This window comes from Phaenicophaeus curvirostris, chromosome Z, assembly GCF_032191515.1.
Source record: "Phaenicophaeus curvirostris isolate KB17595 chromosome Z, BPBGC_Pcur_1.0, whole genome shotgun sequence".
Taxonomy (NCBI): Eukaryota; Metazoa; Chordata; class Aves; order Cuculiformes; family Cuculidae; genus Phaenicophaeus; species Phaenicophaeus curvirostris.
In genome coordinates, this window is record NC_091431.1 from 42,413,780 (window position 1) to 42,441,620 (window position 27,841).

At 38.4% G+C, this 27,841-nt stretch overlaps 1 protein-coding gene across 6 annotated transcripts in view; it reads left to right on the forward strand.

Annotated features, from left to right (window-relative positions):
• Positions 1-2,611: 2,611 nt before the first annotated feature.
• NFIB (nuclear factor I B) overlaps positions 2,612-27,841 on the forward strand; it is a 271,625-nt gene continuing 246,395 nt past the window's right edge. For all 6 annotated transcript variants that reach the window (XM_069880041.1, XM_069880042.1, XM_069880048.1 and 3 more), the window contains exon 1: positions 2,612-2,740. In XM_069880041.1, coding sequence (XP_069736142.1) covers positions 2,645-2,740 — 96 coding nt within the window. In that variant the 5' untranslated portion in view covers positions 2,612-2,644. The remainder of the gene's footprint in view (positions 2,741-27,841) is intronic.

Sequence of the window (27,841 nt, forward strand, 5' to 3'; positions counted from 1 at the left end):
AATCTGCTGTGGGCTGGGCATCTGAGAGCAGCCTGGAGTCCTTCAGCTAGCTGTAGTGTGATAAATCTTTTATCCTCTTTTAAACATAGAATACTGGCTCACAATTACCTAAAGTGTGGGCTCCCACTCCCAGCCATCACAGTGCTGCTGGGGATTTGTGAATTGCCCTGGTGATGCAGATTATTGGCTGAAGCAGTTGGTGCCTCACCCGTGATTAGGCTTCAGTAGGTGAGAAACTGCAGAAAAATCCACCTCTTCACAGTGGTCCCACGTTTTCTTGTACTGGGAAGTATGTTTGTTAGCTAAGGTTAGGGCTTATGTATGAAAGCAAGTGGTAGCATCCTTCTTGTCTGAGGTTTATATTACACATGCACTTGACTGCTGTGTGTAGTCCCACCATGATGGTGAGCTTGCTATTGAAATCCATTGGAGAGATTCAGGCTGGGACCATTTAGGACGTCTGACTGTACACTGCCTACTGACAACTGAATAAAACTCTAATACTGGTGCCCTCCACACCTTGTAATGTTTATTACAAAGCCAGGCTGTTTGACCTTGATGTGGACTGAACCAGAGTGAGGTAACACCTCCTGTGCACTTTACATTTGCTAAGCCATCCCACAGCACCTAACCATTGGTAGATCTTCTGATAAAACAAGATTTTCTGAGTGTTCTACTTGTCATTGTGACCTAGCTGAAAAGAAAAAGAAGGAAACATCTTCAGCTGTTATACAAAGCTCTTCTAGAAAAAGGGTTATATAAATTTAGGGGACTGGAATGTGAAGATTCTTCATTAGTTCTGTGTCTGGCGTTTTTGATGCTGGCCTCATCAGTGTTTTTAGAACAAGAAACTGAGGCAGCACGGTGATCTCAACAGTGCACATGCAGAAGGGCATCTTTTGATGCACCTGGTGTTGCTACAGATCCGTTCTGTTGCCTGAGCTCTAGACTTGCTCAGAGAGTAATTTCTTTAGGTTCTGTCACTGTTTCAGGACCTAATTAAATGGGCCATAGATGCCAGGTCTAAGAATTAGCTGAAGGTGGTAGGTCTGTGCCAGTCAAACCTACTGCCTATTATACAGCAATGGGGTGCATGCATGGGCACCTCTTTTCATCAGTGGGAGCATTGCAGGGCTGTGGCAGTATCTATGGTGGATTCTCAGCAGTGCGGGTAATTAACTCCAGAGGTGATTGTCATAGGAGAGGAAAAGACTGGAGAGGGTGCAAAAAATGACAAATGCAAACATGGGGAAGAAGAGATGCAGTAATGAAGAGTCCTGGTGGGGGCTGTATGTAGTGTAGTGTGGACTTCCATATGTCTCTAGTCCTGGATTCTTATGGCTCATGGCAAATAGGCATAAGGAACCTGTCAACTGCAAAGACTCTTCAAGTATAAAATAGAGCAAAATGGAGAGATCGTTAACTGAAAATATGGACAGTAGAGAGATTCTAAGTGTGTGGAATATTTGCTTGTTTACAGGCTTTTTTAAAATGTGGCCATTTAAAAAGGACAGTTTCTGAAATGTAGGGTTTTTTTTTTTTACTAAAGAGGGACTTGTAGCTAAAGCACATATAGAATCTGCAATGCAACAGTAAAATTGATATTGATCACTTTGGCCAGGACTAGCAAATCCTATTCTATCTGTATATCCCCTTTGATATAAGCCAGGGTTTATTGATTTCCTCTATGTGCTTATATACATACTTTTCCTTTTCCACAGCTTAAAATAAAGTCAGAATTATTTCTCCTAAGCCAGCCCTTCCTTCAGTCAATTGCTAAGTTTCCATAAGTAAAAAAAACCTTGCATGGAAAACCTTGCAGGAAGAATGCCTTCTCTCCGTACTGGTAGTAGGTATAATGGGAGCTGTGGAGTAGGAGCGAGCAGTGACAGAGATAGTTCTATTCTGCCTCATCTCCGGAGCAAAGCAGATCATGAGCATCTATGGGAAGGGAGGAGGGAGAAAATCTGTGGCACTGAAATCCCAACCACACCCTGTCCCTGCTGCTCCTGTGGACTTACCAGTCTCCGTATTCATTGTTAAAGGCTGATTGCAAAGAGTTTCCATATGTCCGGTTTGAGAACAGAGTTGTAGCCCTTGGCAACCCCTGCTGCATCCAGATGCAGCTGCTACCTGTGTGTTCCCTGGAGTGCCCTGCCTGTGCATGCGTGTGTGTGGGGGGGTGTGGGGGTGCATGTGCAGATGCATGTGTCAGCAAGAGTGGTCTGTCCTTGTTAGGGGAGATACTAATTCAGAGCAGTTTTTTTCCCCTCCTCTCTTAAGCTCAGAGCTGACCACAAACCGTGTCAAACAATATACAACTGAGAAGAATGCAAATAAACTTAAGTCTGCATAGCCCAGCAATGCAGCTAGCCGCCCACTTGCAAGATACTGAACTGGTGTACACATGATACACAAAGAATGCTGGCTACTTTCACCAATCCCTTCAGACAAAAAGGAAAAAAAAAAAAACAAGAAAAAAAAAACCTGATCCTTGTCTTTATATCAGTGAGGTTGGAGTTCTTGCTAATAAAGGAGCTTTTCCCATGATGCAGTGTGATAAGGATTGGCCTACATGTAGCCCAGCAAGCCACTGCTGATGTTTTCTTGATTAGGTGTCTTATCTTCCATTGAGCTGCATCTGATGAAGGTTGCTGACAGCATAATGGCAGGGAAAGCATCGGACAGCTCCATAAAATGGCAACTATGCTATGACATGTCAGCCAGGACCTGGTGGATGGTAAGTTGGTGTGACAACTTTTTTTCCCCTCCCTGAAAGGTTTTTTCCTTTCTGAACTCCTCCTTCACTTTTGCAATGCACGTGCTGCAGAGTTCAGAGTGTGCAAAGTTTCCAGCTCCAGCTCAGTGACTCTGCAGAGCTCTTAAACATCAGTTAGCTAGATAGGGTTTCTCTGCTGTTGTTGCATGGCCCTTCTTTTTAAAACAACAGTGAAATTTTTCTTTCTCTGTTTTCATCTTCTTCCACTCTCTCTTTTATTTTTTCTTTTCTTTTTTTTTTTTTTTCCGGTGAAATGCAAATTTCGCTGCGCTTGCCAGGCTAGTTGGTGTGAGAATGTGGAGGTGGAAGCAGTCATGGGAAAAGAGAAAGCAGCCTTGTCATCATCGTCCTGGCTAATTGTTCTTGAGTTGTTCTTAAAAATAGAGCAATATGCCTCTTTATTCTGTTTCCTCTGAATAATTATTTAGAAAGTGTATTGTATCATGTTGTGAGCAGCCTCCTAATCAGTATGCGATTGTCCCCTATGCTTCCCTTTAATTTGGAGTCCTCCTCCCTTCCAATGAATGCAGTAACTGGAGCAACTACTGATTAATATGCCGCTTGTCATAATTAAATTTAGTTAATGAGGATATGCATATTCAGTCCATTTTTTTCTTTGTTTGGATGAGCATGGCTTTTTTGTTCATATTTATACAGCTGCAAATGAGAGCAAGGAGGTGGAAAAATCCCTTACAGGCTTCAGGGGAGGGTGGACCCTGAGAGACAACTTTTTTCATCTTGCCGGGAAAAGAAGCCCAAAACTTTTTTTAATCAAAACTGTGGGGCTGGGAGCAAGTGTTTTGGGAGTGAAAAGCTTTTCTCCTCAGCAGAGCTACATGAAGTTTTCTCCATATACTGATTTTGCTGGGTGCCGACAACAGTCTCTTGTGTGCGATAGCCATGCCATTAAAGGGACCTTCTGCTGGGTAGCATTCCATTATGAATATTAATTTCATTCTTGGGTTGCTTTGTATGGTTGTGTGTTTTTACCCTTTTCATTCCTTTATTGATCGCCTTTGCTTGTTTGTCTGGATAATTATTATGCTTACTGCATGGGCTGCTTTTTCACAATTAGTACAGTGCTGAGACAATAGGCCCTTTATTCTTGGGCAGTGGGTCTGGGGAGCAGCAGTGGAGAGCACGTCCCAGTGCCGGGACAGAAGGCAACCTTCTGATTAACTGCCTTCCTACACTGCTTTGCAAGGACTTCATTACCTTTCCAAAGGTGGATGATGATACGTGCCTTAAGAGAGGGTGTCATACCTGAAGGGAGTATTTAATTTAAATTATGTTTGCTACTTGCGTTTGTTTCTGTACTTTTTGAATATAGGGAAGGGAACATTTTCTGTCTTTGCTACTTGTTGAGCTGTTGTGGTGTGAATATCCATGTTACTTTAAAAGGAACAGAGGAGAAAAGTAAAAAAAGTTGGTTTGTGAACCTACTTTTCACTGCGAATTATATGGTAGTACTATGTTTGGATTAATGTTCAGGTCTTTAATCAGACTTTTTATTTTAAGTGTGTAGATTATTGAAAAGAGCTGTTAAAGTGGCTGACAGATGTTTAGACACAGGCACTATGAAATATTTGTGTAGGACATTTCCTTAATATTGCAAGTACAAAGGCTTGTGTTTTTTTAAAGAGCATGTCTTCAGTTTAATAAAGGTTTCTCTAAGGACAGCTTTCAGTAAGCTGGCATTGCTTCCAAAGGGAAAAGAAAATCAATACTTTCACTGCATGCAGTATTTTATCCTGAACGGTAATCTGTAAAATATAGGTAATATGTCATGAGTTTGTATTTTATGAGTGCTTTAGAAAAGGAGTTTAAAAGTGCTTGAGTGTTAATTATAGGTGAAAATCAAATTATATCTATCTGTGCATTCTATTTTGCATATTTCTAATTTATAAAGTTGAAGTTGTAGAATCTAAGGTAAACCCATGTACACTGTGAATTGTTTTCTCTCAACAAAGGACAAATATCTTATGCTTTAATATCATAATGAACAAAACATTAGCACAGATTTTATTGTATAATTATTTATAGCAAATTGGTATCAGGAATATGTAGTACAATTAAAACCCTAAAAGTTCTGAGCAAAAAAAGACAGACTTCATTAGTTTTCTGTTTCCGCTTTTCCTGAACAATAGTAAACAAAAATTCCTTGTGGGAAACAGGAAACAGTGTATTAGGATGGTTGCTCATAGTTATAAGAACATTCATTAACAAATGCTATTATGACAGGCATCATTACAAAACTCGGTGTTTTTTCATTATAGATAAGTTCTCTACTTCACAATTATTTTGCAGCTTGGATGATCAACATGAAATTTGGTTCAAATATTCCTAAAGTAATGTTTTCTTCTTAAATGTTTGGGGTTTTTTTAATATAGTAATTACATTGAAACTATTATGTGGAAAATAACCTTCTGCTCTTTAAATTAAGTGGAATGTTCAGTAAGTAAAGTCTGTGTTATCCACCTATGGTATTGTAGTACTACTATTCTATTGTTTCCCGTCTTACTGCTTATTTCTTTCAGATTCTTTTACATAGCTACAACAATAACAAATTCATTTAACAGGGAAAAGCAAAACAAACAGAAATTACATACTCCCCCAATTTGTGTTCTCTTGAATACAGATGTATTTACTAAAAGGCAAGAGGGTAAAATTTAGTTACTGAGACTGCAATAAATAACCAAGTGCAAGCAAAAATAAAATTTTAATATATTTAAGAAAAGGAAATATGTGGAGCATTGTTAATTGAGTATTTCAGTCTTTAAGTTGGTTGTAATGTGACCATGTTAACTGCATATCATCTTACTTTATTTGCACTTAATTCAGTGAAGAAACAGAACCTAAAAATCAATTACTGTTCAGTACAGTTGGCAAATACTCAAGATCATGTTAACTGAAAAATCTCCATTTATAGAGTGAGGAGGAATGATGATGATGAGGGTGATTGAGAGGATGATACCCCTAGAAACACTAGATATTTTCTACTGTCTCTTCATTAATGGAAAAGGGCTAGTTTGGGATTACAGACATATAGTATTTAGGGATTGACTTTACTGGTTTAAAAATACATCACTTTACAGATTTAAAAATTCAAATCTGAATAGCTATTTACAAAACTTTGTGGCATGGTTATTAGGTTGCTGGGTTTTTCTTGTGGGAATGGCTTTCAAATATTTGCATCTTGAGAACCTATTCAAAGTTGTTTTCTGAAATCTGTGCGAAAGTCTGAACCTATGTTTCTGGTCATCAGACCATTTGCATGCAAATCTATAGAGGGTAAATATATGTTCTAAAAAAATCTGTTTTTCCTAATCTCAGAACTCTGTTTTTGTACACATACATGTTTGTGCAGTAGAGGCAGAGAATTGAAAATAGCTTGTCTGTTCAGAACTGTTGGAAAAAGTATTGAAATCACAAATTTGTGCTAAGAACAATCCAGAGAAAACTAGGCAGTTCTGATTTGCTGCAAATACTGTACATGTCCTTTTGCTTAATGGCTTGATCTTATGATGAAAAACATCATACTAAAATCTTAGAATAAAAATGTTTGTTAGTACAAAGATTATCACTTTCCTATTCTGCTCTATATTTTCACTTTCAGCAATAATTATTTTTTAAAAAGAGAATTTTCACGTTGTATATTAAGGCTGTATTATTATAATCGCAAATGGAGGTAAAAATAGCAACAATTGAGATGCTATATTTCAACATTAAAAGAATTATTCAGATCCTAAATTTATTAGTAAAGACAGGTTTTAGTGTACTTTTTGGTTTAAGATAAATGTTAATCACATTCCAAGGGAGCTGCAGTATGTCAATATTTTACAGAAGCACATCTGTGCAGTTTTCTAATTTGGATTAAAAAGATATTCATAACACCACAACTCCATCAGTTGTTCAGATGTACAGCTTGTTAATGAATCCTTTGTTCTCAATAATGACTTTTAATTAAATGATTTAGAAACAAATGTCAGTATAACTGTGGACATATTGAACATGCTGTGCTTACTCATGGACCTAGAACACAGTATCTTAATTCTATAAATTTCAGGAGGAGGAGTGGGTAAAATGAAGGGTTAGCTCAAGGTTATATTTGTAAGCTCTTGTTCAGTTTTCTTTACTTACACAAAAATATCAACTGCAAATAACTTACTAGAAGATCCTTTATTAACTATGTTATTTTGGATGATTAACCACAAAATGACTTTTTAAAGATGTGCTCTATATGCTAATGAGACATAATAAATATTTAGGTTTTTGGTTTTCTTCATAAAATTGCATTTCAGTCTACAATAAATATCTGACTCAGGTACTATGCATTCTCAATATGTCTCAGATTGTTTAAAATCTGAAAGATCTCTGGACAACTATAAAACTGGAATGCTTATTCATTTCTAATGTTTAATCCTTTTTTATTATGGAACAAGGGAATAAGCTTCCTTCATCAAGGAAAAACCTGGAAGTACTAGGGAATATAAATGCTAACAGTACATGCTAGTGTAGAATGGAGGTGCTGCTGTTCATGTTTAATACTTCTTCCTTGAGATTTTTTATTAAAAATGTCCTTTTAACTAACAAAAGGATATTTGCATTTACTCACAAGCACATATTTTTCTAATTCCTCTGTGTCTTTTCCCTTTTGGTCCCTTGCATGTTAGCTATGCATTTCCAGTTAGATTTGCTACTGTGAAGTGTTCAGCAGTTGCAGCATCTTCTGAGAGAAACAACTCTTCCTACTTGTGCTTCTTACTTGTATCCAGCAAGAACGCCACACTGAGAGTCCACCCGTGCCTCCTCTTGTCTGCTCATTCTGGCAGTGTTAAAAGTCTTCCTATGAAGAGCGCCATGCATCCACAATATCATAAACATATGTTTGTGTGTATGTGTGCATGTGAATACATATCTAAATATGTATGCAGTGTGTTGGCTTACGGCACCATTCAGAGTTCACTGAAATCAGCAGAAACTGACTTTAATTCTGGAGCATGCTTCTACAGCATGTTAAATGCAGTTGTGCTTTATACAATGTGTCTGTAATTTATATAACTGAAGTACTCAAGATGTAATTAACATTGGTGTTTTAGGTATCTGTTCAATAATAGTTTGTCACTTATTTGAACATGTGGCACCTTGAAGTAGCTGAATCTGCTGTAGGACCTACATAGATCTTATGCAACTCATAATAAAGTTGCTTGTTCTATTCTCAAATTATCAGTCTGTTCTTTCATTTTCCTGGTTTTTTTTCCAGACACCTTTTGTCTTTGCTGCATTTTTTTCCCTGCTATACAAAATAGCTACATTTGTTCTTTTATGTTATTTGATGATCGCTGAGTCAAGATTCTGAAGAAACAAAGCCGATTTTTCTATGCACTGATACTGATAGATTGAAAATTCTAACAAAGCTGGAAATATTTGCTCTGTAAGATTCAGGCTGCTAATATAACATTAGTTTTAAAAACTTGCATAAAGCAACATCAGTAAAGACATGAAAGACCTAAAATAATGGCAGATAGGTGAATGTTTCTGCAATTTCTTTTTGCAATTTAAATTAGAAATAGAAGTTATTAGTGGGAAAAAAAGGTGAAAAATTCACTTGCTAGAAATAAGAGATGGTTAGATGTTAGCCACAACTGACAATGTGTCTCAAACTACATTGAGAAAAATAAAATCATCTTTTGCAAATGTATAAACCCAATGTGATCAGGAAGTAACGTTTGTCTTCTTTTTTAACTACTACATGCAGCTTTATCAATTTGTGCAGTTATACAGCGATACCATTAACTATCTTAAAATTTTACTAGAGGTATTCAGAATTCTAAAAAACCCCACACAATCAAATATTTTAACGCAATTTGTATCTTGCAATGTCATATAATCACTTAAGTTCTTCTATCTTTGCATGAACATGCATGTGCAATGACAGATCTGTTTTTATAAGCAGAGGTTCAATGTCAAATCTCAAATTGTCACTGGCAAATGTCAGTTTCTTAAAGATATTAAATACCGATGGGTGAGATTTTCTATGTCTTAAAGAATATTACCTTCTGATGGAAGTGAAATGCATTCTTTGTAAGTCAAGGAAAGTCTGTGTCCAGAGAGATTAGGCTAGGTGTAAATTTTCCCAAAGTTCAAGAAAATGTGACATATGAATTCTGATTTCATCCATATAATAAAGACTTTCTGTTTCTTCTATGTAATGAATTTGATCCAATAAAATTATGTAGTCTTCCATTTAGGTTAAGAAATCTGCAGAAGAAATTTGTTACCAAGCCTTTTGGTCTTAAGAATTGTGGATAAAATAAAGCAGGTATGTTCCTCTTAAAATTAATAGAGGCTCAACTGAATCTTTTAACACTGGGCTTTTAAACTAAAAGAGTTTAGCATTTGAAGTGTTTCATGTTCATGTTGTAGCACTTCCTAGTTACTCTACTTAACAAGTCATATTCCATTTGTTCTGGCAATCCCATGTTTGTTAATTCTCACTACCTTTTTCAGGATTTAAGGAACTCCACTTGTGTGACACCTTTAAAATTACTATTAGTTAACCACAAAAAGTAGTTCTACAAGAGTCTGGAAATAGCTGATTATACTGATTGTTATATAGAGACATCACCATGCTACCTCAAAGTAAAAGTTAACGTGATTTCAGAAACCACTGAGATGTATTTCACCACTCTGAAAGGCTGGTGAGGTTTTTATCTGCATACATCTGGAAATGTGCTGAAGTTTCTTAAGCAGAGCTCACTGCCTCAGCTTTCCAGTAACAATATTGTTCTTGCATGTATGCTTGCAAATCAAGGATTACTCATTGGTACATTTGAGGATACTGGGGGTACGGTGGTGGTGTTTGTTTGTGTGTTCATTTTTTTGTTTGCTGCCCACAGTACTGCTATGGTTTCTTATTTGATTGATTTCAATGAACAGCAGTCCTGTCACAGTAAGGAAGGGGAATACAGTCTCCATAAGTCCGCATAAACATATTGTGAGGCTATTTGGCCCACTATTTTTGTGAGCATTTTCGTGGGCCCAATGTTAGTAGAAGGTAACAAATGGATCTAACCTGAAAGCTGACATCTGTTGATCCAGTACCCATGGCAGGTGGAGCAATAGCGGCACTGGCTTCCTCTTTACAGCTGGGCTTGAAGTCCAGCTTGACAAGGGTATGGAATAGTCCTAAGCCCTTGAATTTTCTGTCCTTGGTACTGATAATTAGCAAGTTCGAGTGGTAAGTGAGGATTCATGAGGCGGAATCTGAACGCAGTTAGCCATTTGCTTAATTTGAATATAAAGTCTTGAGTAGCCATTCCAGTTGATTCCCAACGAGATGTGCTCATCCTATCAGTGATGCATCTGATTAAAATTTCATATTGTGATGTGTCATACAAATCTGTTCTTTTCAGCCAAACTAGTTATGAACCTTGAAATAATTCCAGAAGGGAAAACATTAAGAGTTTCATCTAAGGTTAAGACCACCTTAGACAAGGACCATCTGTTAATGAGAGAAGGGAGAAGTAATTTTATTCTTGGTCAGGTTAATTTACATTGTGGTTAATATTGCTGCCCAAACAATTGGTGCAAAAGCTTACATTATAATAAAGTGAATGTGTTAATAGTAATAACTCATCAGTTTTAAATTACTTAAAGCTCTTACCCAAAGTTAATGTTGTTCCGTGATCTTCAAACCATGTCATCCAGATGTGTTTTTCCATTCTGCTACTAGAATAATCTCAAAGCATCTCACTGACAAATGCTGGAGTAGTATATAATTAATTGTTAGTGTTCTTTTACAAATCAATAAGCAAACTCATGTATCATTAACTGACAGAATGTCTACATTGAGCAACACATAAGCATTCAGATTTTCCGTCCATCTGATTGCCTTAGCAATGTCTCTTAGCACAACTGAAATTGTAGGGGTTTTCAAACTCTGAAACATCAGGCTTACACTTTGAATGAATAATTTCATTTGCATGGTGAAATGCCTGATACTTGTGATGCGGTATTTGTGAATCTCTGTATCTCAAATGATACTGATGCATAATTAGAAGTTTCCTGGCATCTAATGTGAAGATTGTCCCCTCTTTGATTGATTTTAGTGACTATTTTAATTTTCCATATATGTTGACAACAGCAAAATAGTGTCCATACAGAAGTACCGAATGTGACACATGTGGAGGGGAAAGCACTCATTTGTATTAGGTCTCAGGCACGTTTCCAAGGAGAAGGCCAGATTTCATCTTGCTCCAGTTGAAACTGGATGCAATGAAGGCAGAATTGCAGCTCACCTGTCTCTAGACAAAGGTAGCCTAATAAATAACTTTTCTAAAGTATTTTGGAAGTCACTCAGACTTCTCCTTAAACTCTCAAATGAGTTCCATAACATGATAGCCTTAGTAACATCTTTTGTAGACTTCATATGCAGATATTTTTAGATTACTTTCATTTTGTCAGCATATAAAATCAGATTTAGAATGGTCTTCTGCTGCAGTAGTTCATAACAAGAAACTTGACAGAGCACAGAAGGTCTGGATTATGCATTATTGACTGCAAACTGAAAAGATATCTGTCAGTTATATATATATATACACACATATATTTGCTTCATATGTTGTTGCTAAGATTAATCGTAATTATTTAAACTGACCATTTGAAGGAAGTAAAAGGGGGATTTTGTTCTGGAGGATATTCAGGCTTCTTAATAAGTTCCTTGACAGTGGTAGTACCCTTGTAGGCACATTTGTATATATCTAACACTCTGGATAGGCCAAGAGGGAGTTGTAATAGCACAGGGTTTGATATAAGAAAAACTGTCCAGAATTATTTTGCTGCTCCTTGGTGGTGTCATTCAAGTTATGGATAGTGATTTACCCATCCTTTACTGCCCCACATTCTACAAATTGATCCACAATTAACTTGTTACTTGTATCTTGTAATAAGGAGGTCTTCATACACAATGATGAATGTATCAGAGCCTTTCTCTTCCTATCAGCGTCCTACATTTTTGCCGACAATAATGAGCTGTCACAGTGTGAGTTCTGGAGACGAGATTAGTGCACGGAAGAATGAGTAAACCTGTACTCTAGGAGCGTAATTAAATCAAGCAGAACATAATAACAAGCACATTACAGCAGTTTGATATGAAACAGGGATGAACTTGAACAGGCTGCTAAATTGCATACATACACAAAACTGTGCTTTGTTGTTACACTTTAAAGATTAGTGGTCTTGGTGGTACCATGTTCATTATCACCGAACTTTGCATAGCTCTGTTTCCCTATCGCTGCTGTTAACACAATACTATGAAGTCCAATCCTCTGTTTTCCACACACAACTCTTTATGACAACACAGTGTTTGTATCAGAGCAGTGGGAATTGGGTTTGGAAGTTGGCTCAAAGTGCAACAGCAAGGAGGTATGCCTCTGAGGTATGTAATCTGCCTCTGTAGAAAGAGAGAAGAAGCTGGGTGACTGATACCTCTCTAAAAAAAAAAACACACTCACATTTCCGCACATTCCAGGCAGCAATGGAAGAGAGAAATTTGAGGTTAGCAGTGGGCCCCACAGTGGTGATTGCTTTGTGAAGGAAAAAAATTCAATTATGTGAAATATTAGAACCCAAGTCTCTGCCTTAGCTCTCCTCAATCTATTTAGGGATAGTTAGGAAAAAAAAAAGAAACTTCTCAACAGATGCCTGGCTGCCTGGGTACAGAGAGGAAAACCATAATTTGTCTGTAATCCCTAATGCAAACAGTTGTTCATTAAGAAACAAAACTAATGTAATCTTGATGATTTGCTTGGATTTCTACTCTATCATGGTGTTTTGTACAGCTGGCAGGCTAATGTAATTTTACTTAGAAACCCAAAGCAATCTGGTACTCAGACAACACCATGTAGATTTAGGTAAATTTGGGGCTCAGATTAGCATAATACTAACTAATCATGAATATAATTTGCATTAATTAGAGTATTGGGGGAAGATTTTTTTAAATGGAAGAAAATTGAAAGAAAGATTAAGGACAAGGGCTTACAAACCTAGTTTTGCCTTATGCAAGAATATAATGGATGATTTCTGCTATAATGCCTAATATTTTAATGTGTAAGTATTAATTAGAGTATCAGCAAAAGATTGTTTCTAATTGGAGGAAAACTGAAAGAGAGATTAAGGACAGAGTTTATGAATCTGCTTTTGCTTGATGCCAGTATGTAGCAGATGATTTCTCCTATAATGCCAAAAAGCTTAATCTGTAAAGGATAGGGTGACTGACACATTACACAGTAGAAATGCTACAAGGATTTTTTTCTAAATTGAGTTTATTTCATGCTAAAGGAAAGCTAGATGTTGTTTGAATATGTTTGTAATATTGCTAACAAAATAAAATTAATTGGGTAGAAAAAAATTACCTTTGAAGACATATGCTGTGGTCTGAAATGGTTTTACCCTCAGTGTTTTAGCATTTGGCATAGCTGGTTTCTTAATAATTACAATATTTCTAGGTTAGCTGAGTGCTTTCTTAACAAAAAAAAGAAAAAAAAAAAGAAGTTTGAATACCTGCACTTGAGACTACATAACAAATATAGTCTAAGTTGTTCTCTATTTTAAAGCTATGCTCCAGATATGCAGCATCTCTGTTCTCTGCATTGCTGTAGTCACTCAAGGCTTTGAGAGCACATCTAAAGGCTATTTTAAATATCAGATTAGGAAAACATTTACCAGATATGTCTTAGCCTACAAATATTTCCAAGACTTCCCTGTGTGTTAGTTATTACTATTTATTACAGCAATGTAGTGCTGTACTATTACTAATGTATACAATTTCTTCAGGAGCACGAAATACTTCATGACTAGATAGTGCAATTTCAAGGTAATGCATTGTTAGTCACTGAAATGAAAGTAAACCTGATTTTACTGTGTGTAATAGCAGATCTAATTTGGAAGAGTGTAGTGATATTATATAGTTTTCTGTATCCCTCACATGTATCACCTGTTCTTATAGGAACGATAATTATGACATACTCCAAAATTTAAATCAGTTTTCTCTCTGGCTAGGCTCTTGAATTTCTGTTTCATTTGAGTAATTTTACGGTCATCAGGTATTGAAATACTTCTATCAATACACTACCACACTTCTCTCTTCTAGGGGAAAATGCTGTTGTATGCTTACTGTATGTGCAAAGATGGAAGGATAACAAAAACATGCAAAAGGCATGGGGTTGTTGAGGTAGGATGGAAATAATTGAGGTCGTTCTCAAAGCAGCCTGTGGAGGCTTTTTATTTTTTTTTATGATAGGGGCTGAAAAGAGTTTGTGCTTCTGTCAGTGATTTGAACTTCTGCATAGACAAAAATGCAAGGTCAACAGCAGCAGCCGAATAGCTTGAGAGATCTTTCAGCCTTCTCAGTTGTCAGGCCATGAGATAGCATCAAAGCAGAACAACCTTCAGTGTGATATGACTACTATATGAAAAGCAGTGAAATGAGTTTAGTAAGGTCTCATGTTGCTGAGAAAGTGTTCAGGCTACATTCTGAAAACATTTTCATTTTCTTGAATCTATTGCTTCTCAGTAGCTTAAATAGCATAGCTTAATTTCGGCTTTGGGTTAATTTTGCCTTCCAAACAATGCATTATGAGAAATCCAAGACATAAGTCTACCCAACCATTTCTGGATGTGTTTGTATCTACTGCAGAGTGCTCAGACATTTAGTGGCTGGAGACACTTTTTTCCCTTTTCACATGAAGTTTATCCCGATATTTCTAGTATTTAACTTTATATGAATCGTCTTTTATATGATGACCTACCACATTAGAGAAACTGGATGATGTCTGGTGAAATTCAATACATAAATATTTCCCCAAAGCATAGCTGAACAAAGAGAGGAGAGATATGTTTAATAATGTCATGTACCATTAGGGTTTGTATTTGACAATGTCTCCGTTCCTGCAGACAGTCCAAAGTTACTGATTTTCATAGTACTTTAATAATGACGGCGAATACTCAATGAAATATGCTTTTCAACAGGAAAAAGGAGAAGAGACTGCCATTTAAGGGAAGGAATGCTTAATTGCATGTCCTGAGCTCTTTGACTGAAAAGAGAAAATATAATTCTGTCAATGAAGAAAACAGGACAGGATTCCACAATTTTAGGGGCACCTATAGAATATTGCCATTATAAGAATAACCACAATACACATGGCAACATTTTGTAGGAGGCATTAAACACAATCAAGCTGTCTCTGAATAAGAAGCAGGTTACTTTATCATATGATGAGATCTCTGCTACTGTTTCTTAGACTAACTCATATGGTGTGTACCCCTCTGCCCAATGTTGCACTGCATGGTACAGATGTGCTCCATGGCTGGAGCACAAGAACATGCTGTCTAGCCAAGAAATCTGGGCACTATTGCTGAATTTAAATTCATTAGCAGTCCTGCTTTGTGCTGAGTCCTCCTGCCAGTCAGGAAAAATGTCATAATACCTCTTTCTTCAGCTACTAATAAATGGACACAGAACAGCAATGATGAAAGTTTCTCCACATAACAAAAAGTATGTATGTAAAGCAGCTGAGGAAGGAGAGGCAGAGGAGCTCCAAGTTCCTCAAATACCGTAAAAAGAACACAGGAAATTTAAGAAAATTTTAATATGGGTGTTCTGTGGAGGAAGCTGCACAGTAAGAAGCATGTGCTGTGCCATTTCCCTTATACCAAGCCTCATTCTGAGTAGAAAGGCTGTTTCTTCAAAAAATGGAAGTTCTAAAAGCACTCCAAGGTGCTGATCTTATCAAGCATTTATATCTTCCTTTGTTTTTGGCTGTGCTGAATAGACAGGAGACCAACAGTAGAAAATATAGTCATTAACAATCTCAAAATTGTTGCTTTTAAAAAAAGTATTAGTATATAGATTTTGCAAGTATTTTTACATAGGGTGTGTATTGTTAATAGTTTTTTCTATCTAGATTTCTCAAGCTTCCAATATTTTCTACTTCATGTCAGTAAAAAACTGATGTATTTCCACTTTTGTTTATTTACTTCTTAGAACTGGAAAAAGGGGAGGGGGAAGGAGCAGAGAGAAGATAGCTCACAGATGGGCGGGTGGTAACTTGCATGTTAGGATCCTAGCCAGGAAAACATACGACAAAGATTTAATTCCCTGTTCCACTATTTCCAATACCTGAGGTAGATAATCAGTCAGTGAATTCGGTATAATTTTGTTCTATATATATGCAAGAGTTTTAAGTAGGATCAGAGTATTGCTCCCTCTGTGGGAGGTACATCTTTCATGTAAGTGAAGGAGAAGAGGGGCTGGATATTAAGTTTCCCACACTGATAATGTACCCTAGACATCAAGATGCTACTGCTTTTCTTCCCCATCTCCTTCCCCCTCTTCTCATTTTATGAAAAATTGCATTCCGCCTCTATTTCTAGTTAAAGTTTTGTTTAAGTTCTTAATTTTCTATTCAAAACTTTGATTAATTGGTCTTTTTGGGAAAAATACTGCTTCAGCAAGAATTCCCAGACAGCTCAAATCCATGCTTGGATGAGAAATGTGTGAAGCCTTTCATCATTAAGTTAATGTTTAAATTGGAAGTATTTATAGTATTAAGCTGATCAGAATCCTCACATTTAGAGGTATGTCTGCTGCCCCCAGTTAGGTTTAAAAATGTTTGTGAATGCATAATATATTTTTTAAAAAGTAGAATTCTTCCTATCCTAGTGTACTTACCAAGCACTAAGAGATGTGGTCAGGAAACCACAAGCAACTTTTTAGAAGAATTTTAGGAAGTTATAGCTTCTCATGTGGAAGTTGCATTCCCAGCTTTGATGCAGTAATGGTTTCGACATGTATGCTGTTTGGCAATGCAGTATATTTTGTTGCTTTACTCCAAGCCACTGTTGCTATGAAACTGGAGTTAATATATCTTAATATACTGTGGTTTTAACCAGGACTTAATTTGCTGCACCTAGCACATTGGTATATTTGGTCCTCTTTTCAATGCTAATTCTCTTGGTTCTCTCCAAACGTAAGTTTAATATAACAACTGCTCAAAACAAATAATAAATCTTGTTTGAAACAACTGAAGTGAAGGAACATTTTGAGAAAGGAATATTTATGCTTTTTCTTTCCAGGAGCTCTCAGGTTTGCTCATTTTGTTCTCAAGTTACAATTGAGAATAATCCATGCCTATTAATAAATGTGCCAAGTGAATCCCATGGTGATAATACGATAACAGCAATCACCACAGCTCCTACAACTTCACCTGAAGATTTTTCTTGGAGACAAGCCAAACACAAAGCTGTGCCAGAGCATTGCTTTGATTCATTCACAGTGACACACAGGGAGGGATTTATCTGGGGGAAGAGCTTCCTATGATGTAGATGTCCACATCCAAGCAAGGGGTCATAGACTCCTGTATAGTTAAGATTTACTTGATCAGTGTAATTGTCTTCTTGACAGACATCTGAAGTAGGCTAGTGGAATAAGTGTTGTCTTGACTGCAGTTTAAGTAGTTGTCCTTTTGCTCTGTTGAGCTTATAGAATCATAGACTGGCTGGACCTACAAGGATCATCAAGTCCAACTCTTATCCCAGCACAGGAAACCCCAGAAATTTACACCATATGTCTGAGTGCATTGTCCAAATGCTTCTTGAATATTGTTAGGCTTGGCATCATGACTACTTCCCTGGGGAACCTGTTCTACTGCTCCACCACCCTCTATGTGAAGAACCTTTTCCTAATATTCAACCTAAGCCTCCCATGGCACATCTTCCTGCCATTCCCTCGGATCCTATTGTTGGTCTCCAGAGAGAAGAAATCAGTGCTTGCTCCTCCTTCTTCCTTTGTGCGGAAGCAGTAAACTGCTTTGATTCCCCCCTCCCTCCAAATCTTCTGTTCTCCACACTGAACAGACGAAGTGACTTCAGCCTCTCCTAATATGACTTCCCCTCTAGACCCTTCACAAACTTTGTGGCCTTCCTCTGGACTCTCCACTAGCTTGATATCCTTTTCATACTGTGGTACTCAAAATCGCACACCAATTCCCCTCCATGTGGGGTCAAACCAGCATGGAGTCGAGCAGGACAATCACCTCCCTCAGCTGGCTAGCAATGTTGTGCTTGATGCACCCCAGGACACACTTGGCCTTCTTGGCTGCCAGGGCACACTGTTGGCTCATGTTCAACTTACCATCAACGAAAACCCCCAGACCCTTTTCTGCAGAGTTGCTCTCCAGCCTTTCGCTCCTCAATCTGAACTACCATCATTTTAAGTGTCATTCCATGTCATTGTTATTGGCTGTCACAAAAGAAATAGCATGGTAAGTTCAGTAAAATTTCCTCAGAAATGTCTGAGCGTCTTTACACTACTGTCATTTCTGTTCTGGCTATTAATACATCCTTGAGAAATGGATGTACTGAGCCATCTGCTGAGTAATTTATATGGGCACTGTGATGAGGAACATTTTTATAGAAAGTAATTTTTTTTTTCTTTAGGTATGTTTGGGTAAGAGAACAAGGTAACCTTTATCTGAATTATTTTTATTAAATATTCATAAGTAGCCATATTTTTACTTAGCTATAAATCTGAATGATGCTTTTCAGTCTTGATCTGTGTCTGACTGCAGATATTTCATTGTCTTGTACATTCTTACAGCGTCCCATGCTGTACAGAGTTGAGGTATATGTAAGAAATCATATTAGTGTATCACACAACAGATTTCAGGAATTCAGTTTTCCAAGAATCTTGAGACTTTAATATAATACAACACTTTGCACTGCCCTCGCCAAACAGGGAATCAAAGTCTTCCTGTAGGAAAGACTACTTTTCAGGACTGCTTTAGGAACTTATCTCTCTAATTAATCTGAAACTGGAATTAACAACCAGGTGAATAGCAGCATATGTTCAAAGGCAAGGCAGTTTCATCTCCATTTCCAACTCATGCACAGATCATCAGGACTAATGAAAACTAATAGGTTTTCCTTAAGACTATGAAATTACAATTAATTGTTTAGAATATAAATAAAAATATATTGTTTTGCAAATATTGTTTTTTCAAATTTTAGTTAATTTTGCAAAGTTTGTTTTTCTTTTGTCTGTGGACCTCATCTAACAGAATTGATCCCCTAGAGGTAAGATGCATTGAAATGAAAAAGATTCATATTAAGTGAAATTCTAGGAGCAGAGGTTCACTGGCCAAGACACAGTAAGAGATAACCAGGATTTAATGTTTTTATCAAAGGATTCCACACTACTCAGAGGCCACAGCAGGGCATACAAAGCAATGGCAGATTTAGGGAATAAAGATCAACAATTAAATGGAAAAGATGCTAAAAAGTTTTTATGGAGAGCTAAACAATGAATAACAGGTGGACAATATCCACACAAAGGCAGAAGAAGGCCTAATGTGCAATAAGTTCTGTCAAGAGCACATCTTGACAAGAGGACATTTTGAAGTTTCTTTGCATTTTATTATGCCTGACCCATAGGCTTCATGGCTCAGATTCTGTGAAATGTGTTAAACAAAAGAATAATTAGAGTCATATTAAACACAAAGTCCTGTGGGCATGTCGATGGGAAAATTTCTGAAAGCAACTGTTCAAGTAAGCAGTTTCTCTGGATACGAGAAGGGTAGTATGTAAGAAATTATTTCTGTAACTATTTCTCCCACTGGGCCTAAGCCCAACAAGAATTTAATCTGTATACTGAAGTAAAGGACAATAAAAGATGTTTCTATAAACATATCAGCAGCAAAATGAGGTGAAACTCCAGCCTTTGTTGGATGTGTTGGAAACTTAGTGGCAAAGGATAAGGAAAAGGCCTTAATGTCTTTTCACCTCAATCTTTAATAGTAAGACCCATTGTTCTCTGGGTACCCAACTCCTCTCAGCTTGAGAACAGGGGCAGGAAGCAGAATGGAGCCTCCATAACCCAAGAGGAAATTAAGCTGGTCAAGGGTTTTATGAGGAGTGGCTGAGGGAACTGGACTTGTTTAGCCTGGAGAAAAGGAGGCTTAAATTTCCCTACAACTACCGGAAATAAGTCTCTATTTAGGCAGGTGTCAGTCTCTTCTCCCAGATAACAAGGGATAGGATGAGAGGAAATGACCTCAGGTTGTGCCAGGGAAGGTTTAGGCTAGATATTAGGAAATATCATTTCACTGAAAGCACTGGAGCAGACTAGCCAGGGAAGTGGTTGAGTCACCATCCCTGCAGGATGTGACACTTCAGGACAAGTTTTGGTAGGCATGGTGGTGTCGAGCTGGTGGTTGGACTTGATTATATTAGAGGTCTTTTCCAACCTAAATGATTCTGTGATTCAGTAATATCAGAGATACTGACCAGCCCAGCACAAGACTTTTGAGCTTTGACTTCCTTCAGCAAGTGATGATGAACAATTTCCAATCCAAACCTGAAGCTTTTCAATACAGAGGTCAAACAAGTGACAAAGGAATTGCATCCAAAATGAGAGGGTGAAGAAGCTCTGTACCATGTGGTGGTTACTAGATACCTAGAGTTGATAACTGGATTTGCTGATGATGTTGCCTGGTTAGGTGAAACTATAACCATAAAATCTCAAGAAGAGCTGGCTTCCTACCTTATAGTAGTGTAGTGACTTCACGGTATATAAATACTTCCCGTGCTCCCTGGAAACATACACATTTGTATGTTTTTCAAAGGCATTGCAACAACAGTCTGTTACCTAATAGGGAAAAGTCAGAATCCTCCTTATCAAGCCATACAGCCCCTGCCTGAAAGTTAGATATGTAAATAGTAAATGGTATAATAATGATTACTTAAGTACTAATTAAAATGTGATATTCATTTGATTCGCTCTATGTCCTGCCATTATTGACCTGAAGTCTTCTGCCTTTTGACACAGATGTATAACATCCCCTCACACTTAAGGGCAGTTGTTTGTGCTTCTCTCAGAGCAGAAACTGTCTTTTAGTATTTCTTTGAAAAGAAGAGAGATGAAACTGTGACCAGCGTGTTCAGCGGTTTCTTGAGATGACTTCCTGGTTCTGCATTGACCAAAGCTGGCAGGAAAATGTTGGCCACACAACTGTTTTTAAAAACATGATAAAATTATTAGACAGATCTTCAATAGCATTTATTGAAATTGGGTCCAGCAAAAATAATATTCCTAGTCCACCAAGTGACTAATTGTAATAACTAAGCTTTATCTCTGCTTTAAAAACTTGGTTATGAAGCCTATTTACTTATTTGTGCTTAGAATAAGATCAGAAACTTTCTTTTCACTGTGTATAAAAGATCCTGGTGAAGAGATGCAGTTGAACAGACACAATCACACACAATATTCCAGATAGGTGGTAGTTTTCAGAGAGACACTTTCAAGCTGACAACTTTTTATGTCTCTCTTTAAATTCTTATTCAGTGAACATTTGTGCTCTGGTATTCTGTGCATTGGTGTTTTGTGCACCATAGGTCCTATCAATCCTGTTGGCATTATCTCTTGCTATTCTTAGCACTTGCTCACAGACGGAGCTGTTCATAATCGTTGTATGACTGGCACTAAGGAGGATTTCCTTTTTTTTCCCCCCTAACCCTCTAAGTCTCTTAAGTCTACAAGGAAGTAAGCAAGAACTGCTCTGGTCAGAGAAGCACTGGCTGCTGCTCTCCTGTCCCCACAGCAAAAATTCTACAGTCACAGGACAGTATGCTAGTTAAAGGAAGAGATTAAAGTGCTAACATTACTTAAATTGACATGCAGATGAGTGAGGCGGTAAGTAACAGAAACAGAAATACTATGAACTATAAAGAAGACAATTGACTTACCCTCACTGGCAGTCAGATTAGATTATCACAGAATCACAGAATCACAGAATAACCAGTTTGGAAGAAACCCACCGGATCATCGAGTCTAACCATTCCTATCAATCACTAAACCATGCCCTTTAACACGTCGTCCACCTGTGCCTTAAACACCTCCAGGGAAGGTGAATAAACCACCTCCCTGGGCAGCCTGTTCCAGTGCCCAAAGACCCTTTTTGTGAAAAATTTTTTCCTAATGTCCAGCCTAAACCTCCCCTGGTGGAGCTTGAGGCCATTACCTCTTGTCCTGTCCCCTGTCACTTGGGAGAAGAGGCCAACACCCTCCTCTCCACAACCTCCTTTCAGGTAGTTATAGAGAGCGATGAGGTCTCCCCTCAGCTTCCTCTTCTCCAGGCTGAACAACCCCAGCTCTCTCAGCTCTTCCTCATAAGGCCTGTTCTCCAGCCCCTTCACCAGCTTCGTTGCTCTTCTCTGGACTCGCTCCAGAGCCTCAACATCCTTCTTGTGGTGAGGGGCCCAGAAATGAACACAGTATTCAAGGAGCGGTCTCACCAGTGCCGAGTACAGAGGGAGAATAACCTCCCTGGACCTGCTGGTCACGCCGTTTCTGATACAAGCCAAGATGCCATTGGCCTCCTTGGCCACCTGGGCACACTGCTGGCTCATATTCAGTCGCTGTCAACCAACACCCCCAGGTCCCTCTCCTCCAGGCAGCTTCCTAGACAGACTTCTCCTAGTCTGCAGCACTGCATAGGGTTGTTGTGCCCCAAGTGCAGGACCCGGCATTTGGCCTTGTTAAACCTCATGCCATTGGACTCTGCCCAGCGGTCCAGCCTGTTCAGATCCCTTTGCAGAGCCTCCCTACCCTCCAGCAGATCCACACTTCCACCCAGCTTAGTGTCGTCCGCAAACTTGCTAAGGGTGCACTCAATGCCTTCATCCAGGTCATTGATAAAGACATTGAACAGGGCTGGACCCAGCACTGAGCCCTGGGGAACCCCACTTGTCACTGGCCTCCAACTGGATTTCACACCTTTTACCACCACTCTCTGGGCCCGGCCATCCAACCAGTTTTCCACCCAGGAGAGTGTGCACCTGTCCAGGCCAAAGGCTGACAGTTTCTCAAGCAGAACGCTGTGAGAAACTGTGTCAAAGGCTTTGCTGAAGTTCAGGAAGATACATCCACAGCCTTTCCCTCATCCAGCAGCCGAGTCACTTTGTCATAGAAGGCGATCAGGTTAGTTTGGCAAGACCTGCCTTTTGTGAACCTGTGTTGACTGGGCCTGATCACCTGGTTCTCTTGCATGTGCTTCATGATAGCACTCAAGATCACCTGTTCCATGACTTTCCCTGGCACTGAGGTCAGACTGACAGGCCTGTAGTTTCCTGGGTCCTCCCTGCAACCCTTCTTGTAGATGGGCACAACATCAGCCAGCCTCCAGTCCAGTGGGACTTCCCCAGTCTTCCAGGACTGTTGGAAGATGATGGAAAGGGGTTTGGCCAGCACACCCGCCAGCTCCTTCAATACCCTAGGGTGAATCCTGTCCAGCCCCATAGACTTGTAGCTGTCCAGTCGGGCTAGCAAGGCTCTGACCACCTCCTCTTGGATCACGGGAGCCTCATTATGCTCCTCTAGCTCCTGGGTTTGTACACAGACGGAAGGACCCTCCTTACAATTAAAGACTGAGGCAAAGAAGGCATTAAGTACCTCAGCCTTTTCCTCATCCCTGTTACTGTTGTTCCTTCTGTATGTTCCTTCTGTATTCTATGATTCCATTCTAAATTTTGATAACAGACTGTATGTTTCAGTGTTGGTACCACAAGAGGTGTACATGAGACACTGTTTCAGGGTGCTGTCCTGGAGCTGGCACCAGAATTAGGCTGGGGTGTGGTAGCCAACCAGCTGCTCAGTATATGGGCATCAGCAGTGATGTACTCTGGCAGTCCAGCAGCAGGACTAGACATATTTGCTGTTAAAGTGCTTCTGCATTTCACATGTGTTTTCCTGACTTGTCTAAATCTATCACATCTGAGCAATTGTTCCCTCTTTGATAATCATTCATGGACAAATTTAATAAAACAGTTTTGGGTTACACTGTGAAATTCCACAGTTCTAGCCCATTATGCACAGAAAGATAAGGGCATTTTGTCTTAAATTGTTTTTTTTTTCTTCTCCTGTTTTATATATGCACTGTGCAATTTTTTGTCTAATCCAGATAATTAATAAGGGCCCTATCATTCTAATACCTAATTACCTGTGAAACAGGGAAGTATTGTTATTCTTCTCTTAAATGAGAGGCTTGATATTCATAGAGAAATTCCAGTTTTATAACTTCTGCCCTTTCCTCAAGAAAATTATAAAGGAATTCCTTCATTCAATGAAAACAAAGAAAATTCAGAGCTGTAGCCATCACTACTCCTCTAGAAAAAAGGCTTCTATTCAAATAAGCAGCAAAAAGAAAGCTGAGAGAACAAAGGCAGTATTGACTCAGTTGTATCAAGTGTCCTCAGTTCAGGTATCTGATGGCTTATTCCAGGATCCTTCTGATTTTATCACAGATGTTATCTTATTTTTTGGACTAAAGTTTCTTATCAGCATGGTAGAAAGGAGGTAATTATCTTGTCCTTTTTCTCTGCACAGCACAAGCATGTTGTTATTGCGTACACCCATGTGAATGACCCTCATATTGTTTTCTTAAATACTCGGTATGGCTCCACTTGTGCCTTTTTTTGCTTAGCAAATAGCAAAGCAACAACCTAAAGCGCTCACAAATAAACAAAAAACATGCCTTTTTTTTTCAGATGTTCATTTTATTAAATAATGTAGAGGGCAGAGTTTTTAGAACACAACTGACCATGAAGGAAAATGGGCTCTTGCAGACTATTAGCAGCAACTCCTTTGATTAAGGAAAAACTTATATTGCACTGCTGACATCATGTGTAGCTTTTTTATCAACAGAAGAGATATAGGTAATAGCAAGAGGCACGTGAACAGGGCAGTTTTTCAAAATTTCTCGGCTCTAATTTCCCAGACTTCCTGTTGATTCAGAAAGCACAATCTTTCAGTTCATTCCTTTACAATAGAACTGCCAAATGATTTCTAATGCAGCACCATTATGCTAAGACTTGTAGTGAGCCTGCAAAGTCTATTCTAAACAGGCCATAGCCATCAGTAATGGCAGCTTACAATTACTGCCTATTCACAAATTTTAAACATCTTTGTGTGCACTGAGGTGGTTTGTCTCAGCTACACAGTGCATCATGATCTAGAGCATCAATAGTCAGAAACGCTATTTAAAAGCCACTGGCCTCTGCTGCACATCTAGAAAACTGTTAGAACTCCTACAGACAGAGGAATTAATTCCTCTAAGGCAAAGACAGAGAGAACCCTGCAGCAGTGCCTGTTGTGATGTAAGAGGAACAAGTATGTCTTGAGAATGAAAAAGGATCTATAAAAAGAGAAGGGTAGGTTCAATGACCCAGGAAGTTTCTCTCAGTCCCGTTTTCCTCATAATCTTTCTGTACGTATCCCCTTTTTTAACCCAATTGAATGGATGTTAAAACAGTATTGACCAGAGTTTCAGGTAAATAGCCATTTGTTTCACCCTCATCTTCTTGTTTGTTTCTCTGCTGATGAGATTATACTCAATAATCTACCCTAGTCCAAGGAGGGCATCAATATACTCTAAGCTTGTTTGTTTGTTGTAGGTGAAACACAGTGAAGTCCTGCTAGTAAGAACTAAGTGATGTTATATAGCTACTAGTTCTAGTTATCAAATGTAAAAAATTAATATCATTCTTTTTTGATCTCTGTGAAATACAATCACCTTTTTGCTTCTAAGCAGAGTACAGAGCTGAGGGTTTCCAAACCCTCTGCCTTCAGACTGAATGTCAAGTTAGAAAACTTTCTTTGTGTTGATACAGCCCCATTTTAGCATCGACAATCTGTGATCTTTGGTGGCATGACTTGAACTTAAAGCTGATAAAATACTACTCAGCTACAAATACATTTGTTCAGTATTTTCTGCCCAAGAAGGGGCAAAAGAGAGAGGAATTTTTCCCAGTCTTGTAAAAGTCTTTACCACCAGGTGTCCCAGGCAGTGACTAACACAAAACCTTTGACTGAAGTTAATTCAAATAGTTACAGTGTTGCTAATCCTCTGAACTTTAAATAGAAATTCTTTCAAGATTAAGGTAACAGCCACTTCAAGAAACATTGCAGATTTCAAGATTTGTCATTAAAAGTTGAAAATACAGTAAGCAAGTGCTTGCATCTGGCAGAGCTAGGAAATGCAGTCCTCAACCATTAATCTAGCATGCTAAAAGGTGCCACTGCTTGGAAATGGTATTAACTAAGGTAGCAACTTCCACAGTTGTCTCAAAAGCACAAAAAACGTCATCTAAAATTGCAAGCTACTGAATGATGGTCATACTGCCCTTCATTGTTTTTTTCCTAATTCATTTCTGTGAAACTGTGGAACTGTGTGTTGTAATTAGAAGTTAGAGTCAATCATGACAATGGACAAAGAGACAGTGTCTCCTCTCTCTAGAGTCGAGTTAGTTGCCTAAGAAACTCTCTAGCATCAGGGCCTATGATAAACTTGCAGTACTGAATTCTGAAAAATTAGACTCCAAAAATTTACAATATGAGCTATTTTCTTAAAGGGTGCTTGTTCAGCTGCATTTAATGCACTTACAAAACTGCAGTTCATTGTTTGCATCATATTCTATGTTGTGTTTCCCATTTAATATCTTCTTCCATATCACCAAGTAGACCTTCACCTCACCTTCCAGCTGTGTCCTATGTTACTTTGTACCGTTTGTTTCTTTCCATCCCCAATTCATATTGTTTCAGGCTGCTGGGGACATTTCCCTTCAACTGCTCGGTCTGCCTCCTGTTGCAATGATTTCTCCCATTTCTTCTCTCCACCCTTCACATCCACAACCCACGATGATCTCATGCACTCCCTTCTACATCTCTGCTTCCTGGCTTTCGGTGGCTAGTGTCTTTCCTCAGATCTCTTCCTGCTGTTACATCATTATGCTGAATCCAGATTCCCCTCAAGAATGCTCTATATCAAATGGCTGTTCTCCTTTCTCAGCACAGCTTTCCTCCAGCCCTGTCAAAGTCAACAGAAAATAGAGAAAATTCTATGCAGTTGAGCCACTACTTAGATATTTAGCTGGCAATGTGAGGCTGAGGCTATGCAGAACAACCACAAAACTTCATGTCTGGAAGTATAAAACTGGAATTCATAAGAAATATTTAGCACCTTTTTGCAATTACAACAAAAGTGCAAGCTGGTATGTATATTGTATCTGCTTAATAACAAAGAATAAGCGAAGCTTCCTTGGTAGGCTGCTTGGGACTGATTCTAGACAGAATCAAGACTTTCAGGAATGTTCAGGATCCAAAAGCCTTTAGAAAATCTAGGAGAAAATGGTTTGGCCAGGAAGTGAGAGGAAACATTTTTGCAGCGTAAATTAAATAAGCCTGACAGGGAGGAAGAATGGGACAAACAGGTTTCTCAGATATTTTGCTGTGAAAGCTCATAAATTAAAGTTGTAAACATACTTTTTTCCCCCCTCCTCATATCTCAGATGTGGTAGCTGAGTTGCTAAATTATTTTTCCACCGAGGGAATCAAAAGTAAAAGTTTCATCTTTCACTCTGTAAGAACAAATGTCTGGTTCTTGGCTGACACACAGAGCAAGATACTAAACTAAGCTCCTGTCAACATAACCAAACATAGAAAGAACATAATTTGCCTGCTGTAAAACAAACAAAAAAGAAAATAAATAACATCATACATTCTGTCCGGAGATGTCCTCTCACTATACCCCTCTGATATTTTGTTTCCCATTATCATGTTTCTCAAAGGAATGCTTTGCAGCAATGGTTGTATCTATCCTTCCTGTTCTAGTTACTAAATAGTCCCTATTTCCAACCACAATTATCAGGCATTTATAATGCAGCTGCAAAAATTCTCTTGCGGTTGGACTGTAGGAAAGAAGGCATCTAAGGAAATGTTTCCATTTTAAATACAAAAGCCTTCTATTTGTGGTTTAGTCAGTTCTGCCTAGATATTAAAAATTCCATGCGGTTACCCAAAAGTGAAAGGATTTTTTTTTATATCTCACACAACTTCTCCTCAAGACTGTATTGGTGGCCGTATGTGTGCAATGTCCTATATAAAATGCCAAGATGGCTGCAAAATCTGGACTGCTTCTAGAAATTGCATTTCATTCCTCATCTGTGTTTATG